General features: G+C 35.9%; 2 protein-coding genes across 10 annotated transcripts; both read left to right on the forward strand.

Moving 5' to 3' along the window:
- LOC109712634 (serine/threonine-protein kinase tricorner-like) lies at nucleotides 733–7,122 on the forward strand. Of its 2 annotated transcripts, none has more exons than XM_020236321.1 (13): nucleotides 733–1,373; nucleotides 2,013–2,187; nucleotides 2,617–2,700; nucleotides 2,785–3,026; nucleotides 3,399–3,576; nucleotides 3,967–4,046; nucleotides 4,165–4,249; nucleotides 4,779–4,910; nucleotides 5,004–5,117; nucleotides 6,084–6,131; nucleotides 6,436–6,520; nucleotides 6,619–6,672; nucleotides 6,773–7,122. In XM_020236321.1, exons 1-13 carry the CDS (start codon nucleotides 1,162–1,164, stop codon nucleotides 6,880–6,882), a joined length of 1,599 nt encoding a protein of 532 aa, XP_020091910.1. In that variant the 5' UTR covers nucleotides 733–1,161; the 3' UTR covers nucleotides 6,883–7,122. The 2 variants fall into 2 exon arrangements, with proteins under 2 accessions (XP_020091910.1, XP_020091909.1); XM_020236320.1 differs by having other exon boundaries at nucleotides 735–1,373; nucleotides 3,366–3,576.
- On the forward strand, nucleotides 7,831–15,386 carry LOC109712633 (diphthine--ammonia ligase). 8 transcript variants are annotated; one of them, XM_020236311.1, is made up of 12 exons: nucleotides 7,831–7,997; nucleotides 8,107–8,178; nucleotides 8,844–8,923; nucleotides 9,545–9,770; nucleotides 9,913–9,945; nucleotides 10,018–10,100; nucleotides 10,959–11,031; nucleotides 12,264–12,594; nucleotides 12,967–13,298; nucleotides 13,420–13,748; nucleotides 14,178–14,499; nucleotides 15,024–15,386. In XM_020236311.1, the coding sequence occupies exons 1-12, from the start codon at nucleotides 7,920–7,922 to the stop codon at nucleotides 15,234–15,236; spliced, it is 2,172 nt and encodes a 723-aa protein (XP_020091900.1). In that variant the 5' UTR covers nucleotides 7,831–7,919; the 3' UTR covers nucleotides 15,237–15,386. The 8 variants fall into 8 exon arrangements, with proteins under 8 accessions (XP_020091900.1, XP_020091901.1, XP_020091907.1 ...); XM_020236312.1 differs by having other exon boundaries at nucleotides 9,545–9,706; nucleotides 9,888–9,945; XM_020236313.1 differs by having other exon boundaries at nucleotides 7,844–8,008.

The raw sequence follows: 15,518 nt of genomic DNA on the forward strand, positions 1-15,518 counted from the left end.
TTTTTAAAAAAATAATTTTGTTGAAATCAAACGGGCCAAAACTGAAAAAAAAAAAAATTTATAAAAAAAAAGAAAAAACTTCAAAAACCGACCCTGTCGTTTTACACTTTTTCACTTTAGTATCATATGGTTTAAAATATATCTATTTTGTACTCTTTGGACTGTGGTTTCGCACTTTCTCGCTTTAGTATCCTGTGGTTTAAAGTGCATCAATTTAGTACCCCGTCGTTTCATTTTTCTCTTTTCGTCGGCTCCTTTTCGTTAAATTATATACAAAAAACATCAGATATCCTACTTAGGTTTATTGAATATTTACTTTAATATCCTTTAATTTTAACTTTGTTACTATTTTTTTTCTCCGTTAATATTTTGTTAAATTATATACAAAAAACTTCAAATATCCTATCTAGATTTATCAAATATTCACTTTAGTATTCTTTAATTTTAATTTTGTCACTGATTCAACGAAAAAAAAATAGTGAAATGGATAATAAAAATAAAAAAAATGAAACCACAGAGTACAAATTTGATACACTTTAAACCATTGGGTATTAAAGTAAAAAAGTGCGAAACCACAGGGGCCAACTTGATACACTTTAGGATACTAAAGTGAGAAACTGTGAAACCACAAGGGGGTATTTGAAGTTTACCCAAAAAAAAAATTTTCTTTAAACCGATCAATCCCCCAAATTCTCCAAATCTCCTTTATTAGTCGGCGCCGAGACATTCTCATTTTGCCGAATCCCATATTTTACAGAATTGGCGCCGATGCATTTAACTTGGCCGACTCCTGTAATGTACATTTTCTCTCTAAATTTTCCATTAGTCGGCGCCGAAACCACCCTTTTCGCCGACTTCAACGACGTATTCCCTTACCCGCTTCGTTCTCGCTGTGGGTAGTTCCTCTGCTTCTTCTTCTATCTGTTAGAGAGAGAGAGAGAGAGAGAGAGAGAGGGGGGGTAGGTGCGACGCTACTCGTTCCCATTCCGTTCCCAACGATCCCCACGGTTCCCCTACCTCGAATTAGCCCTAAACCCCATCAAATCCCACTCCCAATCCGTTGCGGCGAGTTCGTTCCCCTCCTTTTTAGGGCAATGGCGCCGTTCCCAAACCCTAGATCTCGATCCTCTTCGACACCTCTCGATCCCTTCCCTGGCGACGATGGATTCGGCGAGGAGCTGGTTTCAGAGGAGGAAGAAGGGGAAATCGATGCTGATCGCGAAAAGGGGCGATTTGGAGAGGACGGAGAAGAGATCGAGCCCGGCGGGGCCGGAGCCCTCCATGATTACGCAGCAGAGGGTTGCGGCGGCGAAGCAGTATATAGAGAATCACTACAGGGAGCAGTTGAGGATCCTCCACGAGCGTAAGGAGAGGTGAATCTCAAACAAAAAATGAAGTTTTTTCTTTTTTAAAGAAGAATGTATTAATTTAGTAATATAACACTCGTTTAGTGATTAGGATTAGCATGCTTTTGGCTTGGGAACAAATTGTTCCATAACATTTAAGATAGTAGGGTTACAAATGTTAGTTCAGTAATATAATTCTTGCTGAGTAATTTGGATTAAGTTGCATTTGTGTAGGACTATTTACTAGCATTTGGTTTGAGGTCGAATTGCGCTGGAATAACATTTATGTCCCTACTGATATCACTATCCAGGGTAACAGAGAAAAAGGGCATTTTTGATGATTGCAGGGTTAGCTGTACTTGATAAAATATAACTTCAAATGGATTACCGCAATAACTTGAGATAACTTGCGTGATAGCACATTTCTGTAGTTTTACCAGAATAATAAATTATTGGTTATCCTAGAATTACTAACTTTGATCTGAAGTACACGCTCTAAGTGTTCCCCTCCCTGTTCAACTACATTTTGGTGGAATAATGGTAATGAAGTCGAGTAATCCCCTATTTTCTATGATCGGTCAATGTCAGTCAATGAGCAGCTAGAAAGCTTCATCTTTGATATCAGCATGCTTTCTTTTAACTTAACTGGTTATGTTCTCCAAACAGGCGTTCGATTTTAGAGCAGAAGTTAGCAGACGATCATGTGTCTAAAGAAGAGCAAAATAGGCTACTAAAGTACTTAGAGAGAAAGGAGTCAGAGTACATGCGCCTCCAACGGCATAAGATGGGGGTTGCCGATTTCGAGGTGTTGACAAAGATAGGAAAGGGTGCTTTTGGGGAGGTGAAAAATTTCTACCAACTCTTATTGTTCTTTTTATTATTTACTATATTGTTTAACTTTCTCTAATTCTTGCTATGGTGCTAAGATGTTTTATCTGAGTTTCTTTTGTACAGTTCCTACAACTGTTCATTTTTATCTGTTTACAATTAGCCGACTAAATAGGTTATCTTTATTTCAATATTTAAGAAATTGCTATTGGTAGTCCAATTGTAGAAGTTTTAACCAAGTATGAGTGAAGGAATGTATTATGTTTGCCAAAAGGTCAACGTGTCAGGAATGGGCACAAAGCATGGCTATTCATTTATATCAGAGCTTAAAAGCATTATACAACTGTATTAAACCATCTTCAGATAGGAATCAATTTTTCTCTAAAAATCAGAATTTATGAACTTTACTTCTATTGTTAAGTTTATTCATTTTATTGCACAGGTTATGATCTGTAGAGAGAAGACAACCAGCCATGTATATGCGATGAAAAAACTTAAGAAGTCTGATATGCTACGTCGAGGCCAGGCATGTAATTGCAAATTTGCAAACATGTTAGTCTTGGTCTTGTTTCTTTTTTAGCTTGAACTCACATATTAAAATTTCATCCAGGTTGAGCATGTTAGGGCAGAAAGGAATTTCCTTGCTGAGATTGATAGTGATTTCATCGTTAAACTCTACTGTTCTTTCCAAGACAGTGAGTATTTATATCTCATAATGGAATATTTACCGGGTGGGGACATGATGACCTTACTGACAAACAAGGAGGCTTTAAGCGAGAATGAAGCTAAATTTTACATTGCTGAGGCAGTTCTTGCAATTGAATCAATCCACAAACACAATTATATACACAGGTTCGTCAAAAAGTTAGAGAAAAGCTCTAGTTCTTTGCTTTTGTGTCTCTTTGGCTTGGCTCCTAGAATAGTCTCTCTACTCTGAAAGTAGCAAGATATTCAGAAAACAAAAGGTCTGGAGCTTTTTCTGTGGGAGAAAAGCTGAAATGAGCTTCTGGATCAAAAGAGCAGAAGCTTCTATTTGAACCTTCTGCTTATGCTGCAGCTGCAAGCTATTGATCTTCATGCAAAAACTGTCAGTGCTTTCTCAAGCAGCACTTCTGCAGAAGCTCTGGTTGGAGCAAACAGGCCCTATGCAAGCTGTTAGAAGTGGTAAACCCTCTTTATTTTATGTTACAGAGATATCAAGCCTGATAATATTTTACTAGACAGAGATGGCCACATGAAACTGTCGGACTTCGGTTTATGCAAATCTTTGGACTGCAATTCGTTACCTGACCTACATGATTTAACTGATGGAATGACTATACATGTCGATGGGCAGCCATTCTTATCTAAACGCTCACAGAAGGAACAACTACAATGCTGGCGACAGAACAGGCGTAGCCTGGTAAACAGCTTATCGAAGTTTGTTAGATTTATGCTACCTTTGCAGGCATTATAGTATCTTCGGGGTGACTTCTGCACGTGTTTATTCAATGTAATACTGAGGATAGTATTGAGGAGACTGGAAGCACTTCTCTACTTGAGAAACAGAAGCTAGGCATTTGGCTAAAAACATCGAGCTTCTAGCTAGAATAGAGAAGCCAAATGAGCTCTTAAAGACTCTGAGCTTCAAAAGCAGAAGCTCCACGTTGGGGCTTCTGCTTCATGTAAAGCCTTGGACAGAATTTAATGAATAAAAGGACTACTCAAGCAACACTGCTGCAGAAGCTGCAAACCTTAATCTTCTCTATTTCTCCATTTTCAAGTTTGTCTGAAGCTATTTTAAAATCTGCAGGCTTACTCTACTGTTGGTACCCCGGACTATATCGCTCCAGAAGTTTTACTGAAGAAAGGATATGGAATGGAATGTGACTGGTACTGTTATACCGTGGGCTGTTTCTCTATTATTTCGTTTTTTGGGTTAAATGTCATTTCTGCTTTCATTGACATGACTTGTTATTCATACATGAAGTATATCTCTCTCCACTTGCAGGTGGTCTCTTGGCATTATTATGTATGAAATGCTGGTGGGATATCCTCCATTTCATGCTGATACACCTATGGCAACCTGCAGGAAGGTGAATACTAATTGTAACTTATGTGGTTGTTGTATGGTTGTTATATGGTGTTTTCGAGTTCTTGATACTTCGGATTGTATGATATGTTTGAAGTTTGGATGTTCTATTAAGTTTTTAGGATTTATATTCGAAGCAATCATATAACCATTTCGTTCCTTCATCTTGATGAATGCGGTTAAAAATTGTTTCACCTTAGTCATATTCACATAGAGATGGAAAATTCAATTGCAAATCTTTTGCTGAAACAAGAATTAGAGCAGTTCCTATGATTTTGCATGGAAGCTGGACTAAATTGTTGTACAGCTATACATTATGAGACCTTAACCTACAAATTTGCCTTCGAAATGGAACTTTGAGGCCTTTTTGAATGGGCAAGCGTAGTATGCCTTGTATTAATGATAATTTAAGTATAAAATTCATGGTTTTCTTGGTTTCCTATCTATGACATGAAACTTGTGTTAATTTGTAAAGATATCAATTTTCATTTATAACTTAAAAGCCATATCTGATACTTATGGATATTTTGCAGATAGTAAATTGGAAAACATATCTAAAATTTCCTGAAGAAGCAAAAGTATCTGCAAAGGCAAAAGATCTCATTTGTCAGCTCTTGTGCAATCCTGACCGGAGGCTCGGTAGGCAAGGGGCCGGTGAAATAAAGGTTGCTTTGTTTGCTTGGACTAAGTAATGTATTTCAGTAATAATTATATAGCACATATTAAACTTCTTGTTCTTTTGCCATGTCAAATTTCAGACTCATCCTTGGTTTAAGGGCGTGCAGTGGAACAGATTGTATCAGATGGAGGCCACATTTGTACCTGAGGTTAAAAATGATTTGGACACCCGAAACTTTGATAAGTTTGAGGAGGTTAGTTATTTCTAAGTAGTTACTGTGGTTCTTTTTCGGCGTTTTTACATTATTACATAGATGTCCCTGCAAAATCTAAATTTTCATGTATACCTCTCAAGAATGCAGTTCCTTACAAAAATACTCTGTGTTTAAGTTGGCTTTGATTCATGGGAGAGGCATTTTTCTTACCACAAAGGTTTACATGTAAAGCAAGTGTTTGAAATTGCATAAGCAGCAATCAGATTCCTCAGATATACATACATACATACATATATATATAGAGTTGAGCTAGAATACTATCGATAGCAAACGGGCTCCGTTGCCATCCATTTGTTTTCAATGATGGAGCCTCCGAATCCACGATTGGCACCGTTGACCATGATCTATACCACTTGAAGTGTTTAGAAATCAATTTTCATACATTTCTAATATTGTTCTCTTATCCATCGAGTGGACACAAAAATTAACGGTTGAAAATGAATATTCTTTAAAAAATGATGATAGGAGTCTTGTAATCAAGATCAAGGGTATAGATCTTGTTTTAAATAGTTTAAAAAATTTTCTAACAAAAATTCAATTGATTTGGATATCTTTACGCCGTTAAACGAGAAAATGCCTCATATCGACTATTAAAATTACAAATTTTGAAACCTTTGATCATTAGGCAAATGATTTCGAAAAGATTTGAAATTTGATTTCTAAACATTTCAAGTGGTATAAATCATGTTTAACAGTGCCGATCGTCGATTTGGAGGTTCTATCATCGAAAACAAATGGGTGGCAACGGAGCCCGTTTGCTATCGATAGTATTCTAGCTCAACTATATATATATATATATATATATATATATGGATGTATGTATGTATGTATGTATAAATAGATAGTTTTGCAGGGTATCTATGTATATGCCCTCACAATCCTTTCTTTCTCTCAAGAAACATCAACTTATTTAGAATATATTCTTGCAAATGTTTGTGATTACAGAGTGATAACCAGATTCAAACTTCACTTAGATCAGGGCTTTGGAAAAAGGTATGCATTCTTGGTACTACAGTATATTTTCTATTCTATGTGTTATGCAGTTAACTTGCTTTGTATTTGTCTCCGTGGATCTTTGTTCACATGTATTTAACTTTTAACTCGATTTATCATTCATCAACTTATCCTTTTGTGGAACGTCCATTTAGTATAGACAATAATTTTCCTTCGTCAACTTGCTCATTTGAGTATTCAAATGTGGAGTTCCTCACCTGTTGTGTGTCCTGCAGAATTTTAGATCCTTATATATTTTGTGATTAATCTATTTCTTTTGTGGCTTCTTTTTGTCATTTCACAGATTCTTTCCTCCAATGATTTGAGCTTCGTGGGTTACACGTACAAGAACTTCGACATTGTAGATGATCATCAAGTTCCCGAATTAGGTTACTTACCTGTCTCTTCCATTCTTATAACTTCTTTGTAAATCTCGCCGCCTTATGTTATATCAGTAACAAAGTGACTTTTGCCTTTTTTTTCACAGCCGAGCTGAAAAGAAAGAGCAAAACAAAACCGCCATCTGTAAAATCTCTCTTCGGTACGTTTCTCTCCTTTTTCCTTCGAGTCGGCATATTGGGACCTTTGATAAATTTCAATCATTTTGTTCATTTTTCTCCCCCACTTTACCCTTATTTCAGGAACTTCAGATGCGGAGCAGCATACAGAGCAAGAGAGCCCACTTTACCAGTTACCTTCTCCAGTAGATTTGCCGAAAAGCCGCAGTGTGTCTTTTTTATACACCCACTGAGCAAAAACACTAGTAATTTGTCATAGATAGTGGTTGATAAGTTGATGATAGAATAGTTTTTCCTTGACAAGCTTCTCTGCACAGTTTTTTCTCCATTTTGTAATACACACTAACTTTTTTTTTCTTTTTTTTTTTATCATATGCTTTTTGTACATGTAATATGTGTGGATCGTAAGCGCTAACAAATTATTCCAAAAGCATGTGCTGATAGAAAGGGTGCACCTATTGTTCTTAAGGGCTCAACAATAGCGCTTGCGGGGTTTTATTTGACTCAACTCATCTGGATGTTGGATCTATTGTTAAGCCGCTTGCCGTTAGGTCTTTTATTAACCACACCTTCACTCAATTTATTAGGTTCATCCAACATAATTTATTCATTTTCTAAGCTTATTGTTACAGGGCAGGATGTTCGACCTATTTTAGTCCAATAATAAGTGGCCAACAATATGTCTATGGTATCAACTTATCTCACATCCCTTGCTATGTCTACCCTTGTTATCCAAAATGAGTATTGTTTGAATAGAATTTATTTATATAAAAATTTTAAAAATATTTTCGTATAAATACACCGCCATTTGGATTTAGAAACGCATATTATATTTGTCAGAGAACCAATATTATTTTTTCTTAAAAAGCTTTTAATTTATCATGTAATGAATAAAACTTTTGGAGGTAAAAAAAAGCCAAATTATATGCTCGACAAGTCATCTTTTATTTATCCAATATGTGCTAATACATATAATCATGTCTATAAATTTTTTTTATTGAAAGTTACTTTAATAATTTCATGTGGAAAAGAAGAAGTATTTAAACCCCCAATATTGCGGATCGGGTGGTCGGGAGAACTAAACCCGCTCTGCTAAGCATGAAAGCAACCAAAAGATGCTTCAGAGCCCAGTCCATGATCCCACATAGACACTTTAAATAGAAAAAGGCCCACTTGGGTTTTACTTTTACCCTAGTTCTCTACAAAGCCCCAGCTCCCGCACGAGAGCGAGCGAAGAGCGAGAGAGAGAGAGAGAGAGAGAGAGAGATAGATGAAGGTGGTGGCGTTGGTGAGCGGCGGCAAGGATAGCTGCTTCGCCATGATGCGATGCATCGATTACGGCCACGAGGTCGATTCTTTGTAATCTGGATTCTGAATCCTCTTTTTCTTTCTTGTTTTTTTTTTCCCTTCGATTATTCGTTGATTTATGAGCTTAAATTGGGTGTGGTTGTTTGTAGATTGTTGCTTTGGCTAATCTTATGCCGATGGATGATTCCGTGGATGAATTGGATAGCTATATGTATCAAACTGTAAGATTTTTCTTTGTTTTTGTTTTTGTTTTTTTGTTTTTGTTGAAAATGTATAGAATTTGCCTGAAACTATAACGCGCTTGGCATAGACACGTGAAATGATGAAATTTAAAAGTTTTAATTTAAAAATGCAAGCATGCGTGTTTTGAAATAGATTCATGAACTTCGAAAGTTTCAATTTTTGAAATGCAAGAATGCGTGATCCGGGTGGTGGTTGGGTCGGGATATGACCTAACATCGTGTACTTAACTTTTCTTGTCAATTGAATTGCACCGGGAATCATATCGTGTCTTATAGGTTAAAAAAATAAAAAAGAGCAAGCATGTGTGTATGCGGGAATGGCATGCGCTTCACATATATTCGTATTCATAAACATGCATCTTATATTTCTTTATGTTCGTTTCATTTGAACTCCGCGAATTTCTCGTTTCACTACAATATTTGGTTCACTCGAATCAGCAAAGAAAATTTTCTTGCGAGATTTGAAACTGTTTAGAGATATAGTTTCGCACAGTAACTTTATGAGAAAATGGGAAATCTTTACTCTTATCGGGAACAAAGCTTTTCAAGATTCAATAGTTAAACTTGTTAGGATTTGTATCTCTCTGAATGAAGGTCATTCTTTTTAAAATGTAATAATAATTACATTTTTATCATCTAACTAGGTTGGCCACCAAATTATAGTTAGCTATGCGGAATGTATGGGGTTGCCCCTGTTTCGAAGGCGGATTCGAGGAACGTCAAGGTATGCTACTTGAGTTCTTTTTTTGTTGCGTGAGGCGCTTAGGGACATTATGTGTAACTTAGATTTTCCAAATCTTTATTTGTGTTATATTTTGCAATCACGCTGCTCCTATTTTAGTTGCCTTTTTCATTTCTTCAACATGTCTCGTTGTAATTTTTCTCATTAAGATATTGGGTGCATTCGGGTTGTAATTATCTCAGTCCTTTGATGCCTAAAAGGATGCTTATGAAATTCTTTCAAAAGTTATGCAACTTACTAGCTAACCTTATTGTATTTGACACATTTTTGATGGAATATTATCTTAAGAACCAAATGTTCTGTTAAATGATGAGATATTCAGTAGAAAATGTTATTGTTATAAGGTATAGAATAAAAACTACTATAAGGTTAGGTGGTTAACTAAGAAGCATTTAAACTTCAGGTGCTTATTTGAGAATGCGCTATATTTCAGCTTAAGGCTCTATGTTCTTACCAAAATTTTATCCATGTAAAGATGTCTTATCTAAGAGGTACTTCGCTATCCATTACTACTAAACATTTGAAATTACTAAAAGATTTCCACGATTTCTGTTTTATAGGCTGTGTTTTTCTTCTTACAATTCATGAATTATACCATGATAGGGATCAGCGTCTTAATTATGCCATCACTCCTGGAGATGAAGTAGAGGATTTGTTTATTCTGTTGAATGAAGTTAAACAACAGATCCCTTCTATTACTGCAGTATCTTCTGGTGCAATTGCATCTGATTACCAGCGGCTACGAGTTGAGAGTGTGTGCTCGAGGTTAGGCCTTGTTTCTCTGGCTTATTTATGGAAACAAGATCAAACTTTCCTCCTTACAGAAATGGTAATCTTTAAATTTATTTTCTTAAATCCATATTTGGTTAAGCTTCTTGTTATTGCTTCTGTTGATGATGATGGTGGTGATGCTCATTTAAATTCCTATGATGTTGATGATAACTAGATTTCATATTGCTGATTCTTACCAGATAAGAAGGGGTATTTTAGCAATCACTGTTAAGGTATGAGGTGTTCTTTCAATTCTATGTCTAGCTCTATCCTTTTAAGTAGTACTGATCTCTAGGATTTTGTAGGTCGCGGCAATAGGGTTGAGCCCTGCAAAGCACTTAGGCAGAGAACTTGCTGATCTGGAGGTCCCACTTCTTGAACTAAAAGAGTATGGAGACATACATTAATATAGTAAATTTCCTTACTTCTTGTTAACTGTGTCTCCATAAGTGCTTCATTCTCTAGAAGTTAAATTATACCCTCAACCTGGAAAGGATAGGATTTGTAGAATAGGGGAAGTATAAAAATAATTTTTTTATAAAAAACTCTATCCATGTAGCTGGTCATATCCACTTCCTTCAAGACGGTAGGATATATGTTGCCTTTCCCTGTTATGAATGAGCTTTTTCATCAATCAAACCGCAATGCAAGGCCACATGCTACTTTAACAGTTTAACTTGTAAGGCATGTGGCTCTCTTGCTTTGAATTTAATGACATGTTATATAATCTTCAACAAAATACTAGAATCTGAAGTGATGAATGGAATGAAATATTTAGGATAAGCAGCCCAGATCTATTAGACAGTACTTCTGTTGAGATTTTTTTTTTTTTGTTGCACTTACATTTTCCTGTAGAAGTCTGCATGTTTGTGCTTTTTGGTTCTTCTTAGCAATGATGCTGCATGCTCTCTTACGTGCTTCTCATTATGCACATATTAATATAATATGGATTCACCGATATGCATTCTAGATCTTTAGCTTATGGCTACTTCAGCTCGTTTATAAGAACCTATCACATTTCTTAAGGATTTGATAGACTTAATCATTATTCTTCATTCCAGATATAGACTTCCATTAATTTTTCTTTTCATTTATTTCTTTCTGGTTAATGATGACCTAGTTTCTTCTTTTCATTGTATATAAGAACCAAACATTTTTTCTTAAGGATTTGATTGACTAGGTTCTTTTTTTCCCTACTTTTTACTTGGCTGTGATAAGTGATGACTTGATGTCTTCTTTGAGGTAGGCGTTATGGGATAAATGTGTGCGGGGAAGGAGGAGAATATGAGACATTAACTCTCGATTGTCCTTTATTTAGTGTGAGTTGTTGCTTCCATTTCTATTTTTCTTATCATATTTTTCTAATGCTTGCTTTTGCTTGAGGTATTATAATTATTATTCATAAACCTTTCATCATGTTTCATATGCATAATTTGTCTTTTTCTCCTTGTAGAGATATCACTGGCCAGTTGATTTTGAGATGAACTATTAGTGTTTGAAAGTACGACTTTTGAATTCGCATGCCTATATGCCTGCATGGACAAATTTTATGTTCCTTCATTCCTTGAGGTTGTATCTGATTCATGTGTCGTTCGCCCAATTTATCCTGTTAGTTACCCCCATTTTTCTGCATTGGTTTTAGGTCAGCTCTGGACACAAATATAAACGTCAAACAAACACTAAATGTGAAAATATATTTGGTAAAAATGGGCGCAGATATGAGCAAGATACGACATAATTAGTTTAAGAATACGCAAAAAGATTCAGATGCAAATCGGGCGCAAATGCACATATGCACATGATGGTTGGTTGTTTGTTAAAAAATCTAGTAAAAATTTATGACTAAGATGAAAAATTGTTTTGTGGCTTTCTATTAGGATTTAGAATAGGAAGGGCCGAAATGGGACTTACAGGTAGGAAGAGGATCTAACGTATTAGATATAACTACTTGAATACTTGGATATCCATTATCCAAATTGGGATCCAAAAAGTTTTTAATCATGGATCCGTATCTGGATATGATTGTGGTTTCTAGATCTGGATGCATAAGATCTTAAAGTGGGAATCCTAGGAATCCTTATCCTTGATTCGGCATATTATTTGGGCAGGGGAAAAGCTGTCCAACAGTCCACATCAAACAGTTTTTAATAATACTGGTGTATCTCTTATTGCATTTTAATTAGACCTGTTTACCATCATCTCTCTCTCCCCATGCAAATGTACAGTTTTCTTCTCCTATGTCTTTTGTTTGCTGGGGACTAACTTAATGCTGCAAATAGCATGTATGTAAGTAGTACACCTGCAGCAATTATAGCTATATTCAATTTTAGTGTTACTATGGTTACACAGTGACTAATTTCATGGAGAACCAAACTTTGTTCAATACTTGCACGATTTCCCTCAATAGTAACCTCATAGGTGATAAGTACAATGTCAGCTCCAGTAGATAGATGATCTCTCTTTCTATTGAGTGTGATCTTTGGTGCTTCATCAGATATAGTAGGTTATTTTTGGTCCTAAACATTTTAAAACTGTTATTTCTGATTTTCAGAATGCAAGAATTGTTCTGGATAAATATGATGTTGTACTGCACTCCGCCGATTCCATTGCGCCGGTTGGCATTATTCACCCTTTGGCTTTCCATCCGGAATACAAAAACGAAAATTCATCTCGTAGCAGTTCCAATGACAATGTTGTTTCAAACGGATTGCACAAGGTACATGAAGTTGAAGGAGATTTTGTATTACCTGATATTGTTAAATGTCAGTCCTCAGATTTGCCATCTGATGCTGAGAAGAAACTAGAATTGTGTATTTCAAACATGGGGGGAGAATTGTTTTCACTTGGTTGCTGGATTCAAAATCCTTCCAGAACATCGAAGGGTAAGCTCTTGGTGCTCCTATAAAGAGTTGTGGGGTGTGTGTGTGTATGTGTGTCATATATGAATTATCACTATTCTGATGTAATGCTTTTACTTTGGAGATGTTGATAGAAAATTTTCTTTTTACATATATGTCACTGCAAAATCAATTTTCATCTGTGACCTTAGAAAGTTATTTCTTCACATATACCTTTGTACTTAGAAAAGCTCTCTCCTTAAAGAAACCTTGTTAATACTAAATCAACTACCTGATGACTCCCGAACTTTAGATTTTACTGGTGTACATATGTAAACAGATGATTTGACAGGGAGAACATATTGGAGAGTTCCTTTTCTTTTCTTAACGAACCTAAATCTGAGTTTGTATTGCTAGGCCTTCAGGATGATTTGGCATCAGTTCTTAGGAGAATTGAGTTGCAACTCAGTGAAAATGGTTTTGATTGGTCGAACGTTCTATATGTCCACCTTTACATTTCAAATATGGAAGGATTTGCATTGGCCAACGAAGTGTATGTGAAGTTCATTACTGAAAAGAAGTGCCACTTGGGTGTTCCATCACGCAGTACGATCGAACTGCCTCTGTTGGAGGTTGGCCTTGGTAGTGGGTATGTTGAGGTTTTAGTAGCCAAAGAACAGAGCAAAAGAGTTCTTCATGTACAGAGTATATCATCTTGGGCGCCTAGTTGCATCGGACCGTACAGCCAGGTATGAGCTATCTTTTATTGTCATTTTTAACCAATATTACCTTTTTGCGGTAATATTTGATGGTTTCATACCTTTGCACAGAATTTTCTAACTAATAGACTCATTTAAATGTCTGCAATAGGCAACTTTATTCAAAGAAGTTCTTTATATGGCTGGTCAGTTAGGGCTTGATCCGCCTACGATGATGCTTTCCCCTGGCGGTGCCACCGCCGAACTAGAACAGGCACTAATAAATTGCGAGGCAGTGGCCAACTGCTTCAACAGCTTTATCTCCTCGTCGACCATTCTTTTTGTTATATACTGTTCTTCGTGTCTGACATCTACTGAGAGGGTTGAAATCCAGCACAAAATGGCACATTACATTCAACAAGAAGCCTCTAATGTGCATCAGACGAGGAGAATGCCCAATCCCATTTTCTTATATATCCTTGCACCAGATCTTCCAAAAGGGTATGGCCTTTTAATTTGTTATATAGCACAAGATTTCGGTGCTTAATAATCCATAAAAGTTGTCACCATGAGTGTGACGCTGTTTTCCATCTTGGATCTTTTACATATATACCCCTGCAAAATTATTGTTTTACATATATATACCTGTGATATTTCTCATCTGTCCATTTAAGAGCAATTTCTTACAAAATTACCCATAAGCCGGGGAGTCATTTAATTTAGGAGGAATGTTGGTTTTGTTTAAGAAATGTTTCTTTCGAAAGAGTGGACATGTTAATAATGTAAGAGGGGAAATCATGTATGAATGCATTAATTTTGCAATGATATGTATTCTATCTAATAGTTTATTTTTCTGGGGTACACATGTTATTATATGCCTTCAATTTCTGATTCTTCCTAATAACACCATAATAACTGCCTTTATTTCAGAGCAAGTGTCGAAATAAAACCTGTCCTTTACGTCCCAGAAAATGCTGAGGATGAAGTTCAGATCAGAGAATCACGGCCAGCATCGAAGATATCAAAGCAATTGAACGATTCCGCTTTACAGGTTTACGCCATCAGTGGAAAGATATGCACAGTATTAGTTTCGGTAACTAACGACTTCGTGAAAAAGAGTTGCTCCGAAACTGATGTGAAAAGCGGGAACTGGCATAGATCTGAAAGGAACCTGCAAACTATGGCGACGTTCTGCGTTGTGTTTCTCAATAAAATCCTCTCGGAGAACGACTTCTCGTGGGGAGACTTGATAGTAAGTTTCTTTTCTTTTTCATGATAATTTCTTTTGCATAGCCGACTTATATGACCTTCTTTTTGCAATATTCGTTTTAGTGTGATAAATTGATATTTAAACGCGACTGGTTGTGTCAAGAAAGAATGAAAAATGGATAGTCAATTATGTATATTCTAAATGGTCGTGCAAAATATTTCGCAAAAAAGATGGATTTCCATAGTCAAGAGGCAAATATTATGGGGTGGTGCAAGTTGTGACATGCGATTTGTTTATGTATGAATTTATTATGGTCGCGAATGATAAATGTTTTTTATCATGCGCCAATGAATTATTTTGTTACAGTAAAATAACATATCGATCATCGGAAGGAGAAAAAAAAACAACTCTTTCATCATCAATTTGAGATGATCAGGAAGTGAAGAATTTAAACTGGATGCATTCAAACTATTGTTTGATGTTTAGTAGTTTGAATAATATTTTGTTCTTTCTCCCATGATTACTGTGTTTGTGCTTTTACTCACCACTTTGCCTTGTGCTTGCAGAATCTGAGGTTCTACTACACAACTAATCTTTTCGGATCCGCGGACACACTAGATAAGATATTCACCGAGGCTTTCGCCGAACTCTCTTTGGTTAACAATTGCATCAAGATCGGCGAAACGCCGAGATATAACCTCGTGCCGGTCTTAGGCTCGGGACGATCTGCGTCGATGGACGACATAATCACCTGTGAATTATTTGCATCAAAACTTTGAGATTGTTGATTCCTTGTTGTACTGCAAGAAAGAAATAGCATTTGTAAGTGTAAAATATTGTTAATTGTTCAGTAATTTAAGCTGTAATCCTTAGGCGAATCACCACCTTATTTTTAAATAAAAATCCCTCCAAATCCTTAGTTATCATCATTGTTTGTTTCTTTTATTAAAAATATTTACATAATTTTATATAAGAGATAAAAAAAAAAATTATAAATGAATTTAACTCGGAAAAAAATAAATAATTAAATTAAATATATTTACGGTCGAAAATAAATTCAC

This window comes from Ananas comosus, linkage group 7 (assembly GCF_001540865.1).
Source record: "Ananas comosus cultivar F153 linkage group 7, ASM154086v1, whole genome shotgun sequence".
NCBI classification, from domain to species: domain Eukaryota; kingdom Viridiplantae; phylum Streptophyta; class Magnoliopsida; order Poales; family Bromeliaceae; genus Ananas; species Ananas comosus.